Source organism: Atta cephalotes (assembly GCF_000143395.1).
Source record: "Atta cephalotes unplaced genomic scaffold scaffold00003, whole genome shotgun sequence".
Taxonomy (NCBI): Eukaryota; Metazoa; Arthropoda; class Insecta; order Hymenoptera; family Formicidae; genus Atta; species Atta cephalotes.
In genome coordinates, this window is record NW_012130067.1 from 10,233,426 (window position 1) to 10,235,165 (window position 1,740).

Below are 1,740 nucleotides of genomic sequence, written 5' to 3' on the forward strand. Positions count from 1 at the left end.
GAGAGAGAGAGAGAAAATTAATTACTATCTCATATATATATATATCATAATTATCTAATTAAGAATAACAGTTAATTAAAATTTAAATATTAAAAAGTAATATATAAAAATGATTATTTCTTCTAATTATACTTAAGTAACTTTGTCAATAATTTCTTATTTTTTGTAGGCGAAAGAAATTATTAAATATTTGGAGTTTTGCGTATACAAACAGGGTTCACAAGAGCAAGCAATTCACAATTTTCTTTTGTCCCTGTATGCACGTTACAAGCAGGACGAAGTAATGCGATATATAAGCTCTCAAGGTAAATATATTTTGCTGTTTTTTATTAGAAAATTATTTAGTTATGAATTGTAATCTGTTGATTTATTATAACTTTATCGTTCGAAACGAAATGATTTATTGTTACTTTCAGGTCAAGATATCAGCATGGTGCACTATGATGTGCATTACGCGCTGCGATTGTGTCAAGAGGTAAGCTTGACAGAAGCCTGTGTGCAATTATCGGCTTTACTCGGTCTGTGGATCACTGCTGTAGATCTTGCGCTTACAATCAGTGTAGAACTTGCCAAGCAGATTGCTGCTATGCCATCTGATCATGATGACGAGCTGAGGAAAAAACTATGGTTGAAGATAGGTAGAAAAATCAGGACAATTTTTTAATCAATAATATCAATAATATTTGAATAGAATAGTCGATCTTTGTATAAGATACTTTGAAATTGTGTTATTCTAGATCAGGCCTGTCCAATTTAATTTGGCTCTGGAGCCAAAATCACGAATCCATCGATGTAAAAAAATTCAGTGTAAGATTTCAATTTAAATTTGTGATAACGCATCTGAGTGATGCTTATCAACACTTTATAGTCCCCGAAATCTTATCCATATTGAATTTTTTTGCGTCGATGGTGCGTTTTAGCTCCGGAGTTCCAATTGGACAGGTCTGTTCTAGATTATTTTAAAATATATTTTTTTGTTGTATATGCAGCGGAGCATGTGGTACGAGAAAAAGACGACATACAGCAAGCAATGGAATTTTTGCAACACTGCGATTTAGTTAGGATAGAAGACATTTTACCTTTTTTCTCCGATTTCGTCACGATTGATCATTTCAAAGAAGCTATTTGCAATTCGCTGCAGGTATAAACTCTAAAACTATTTCTGAATTTATAATTAAATTCTGAACTTTTTTTATCTAATAAGAATATCTAATTTTATATTTTTTATATTATCTATGTGTGTTTAATTATTTTATAATAAGTATATAATATAAATATTATTTTATAATAATTATTATTTCATAATCTTACAAAAAGATTATGAAATTTAAAAATAAGATATTTATAAGTAGATTCTAAAAAATATAAATTAAATTTATAAATATTTACTTAATAAATTTTCTTTTCTCTCTTATATGTAATAGGAATATAATCAGCATATTCAAGATCTTAAGGAGGAGATGCAGGAAGCCACGAAAGCAGCAGAGCTAATACGGAAAGACATTCAAGCCTTCAGAACTAGGTACTGATAAAGCATTCTTCTACTATTTTTAATATTGCATTTCTACAACCTGCGTTGTAAAGATTTCTTCTTTATATAGCTGTATATTGATTGAATTATTTCTGAATGAGAAAATCAATATTTTGAAAAATCATCGGCTGTGGTTCAGCAGAAAACGCAACTTTGCAACTATTGTAAAATTCTTCAATATGATTGGTATTATATATTTGGATTATATA

At 28.9% G+C, this 1,740-nt stretch overlaps 1 protein-coding gene across 1 annotated transcript in view; it reads left to right on the plus strand.

The window, feature by feature from the left end:
- LOC105625680 (vacuolar protein sorting-associated protein 18 homolog) overlaps positions 1-1,740 on the plus strand; it is a 9,382-nt gene that overhangs the window by 5,485 nt on the left and 2,157 nt on the right. Inside the window, 4 exon segments of the mRNA XM_012207005.1 lie at positions 6-305; positions 417-638; positions 990-1,141; positions 1,425-1,522. Coding sequence (XP_012062395.1) covers positions 6-305; positions 417-638; positions 990-1,141; positions 1,425-1,522 — 772 coding nt within the window.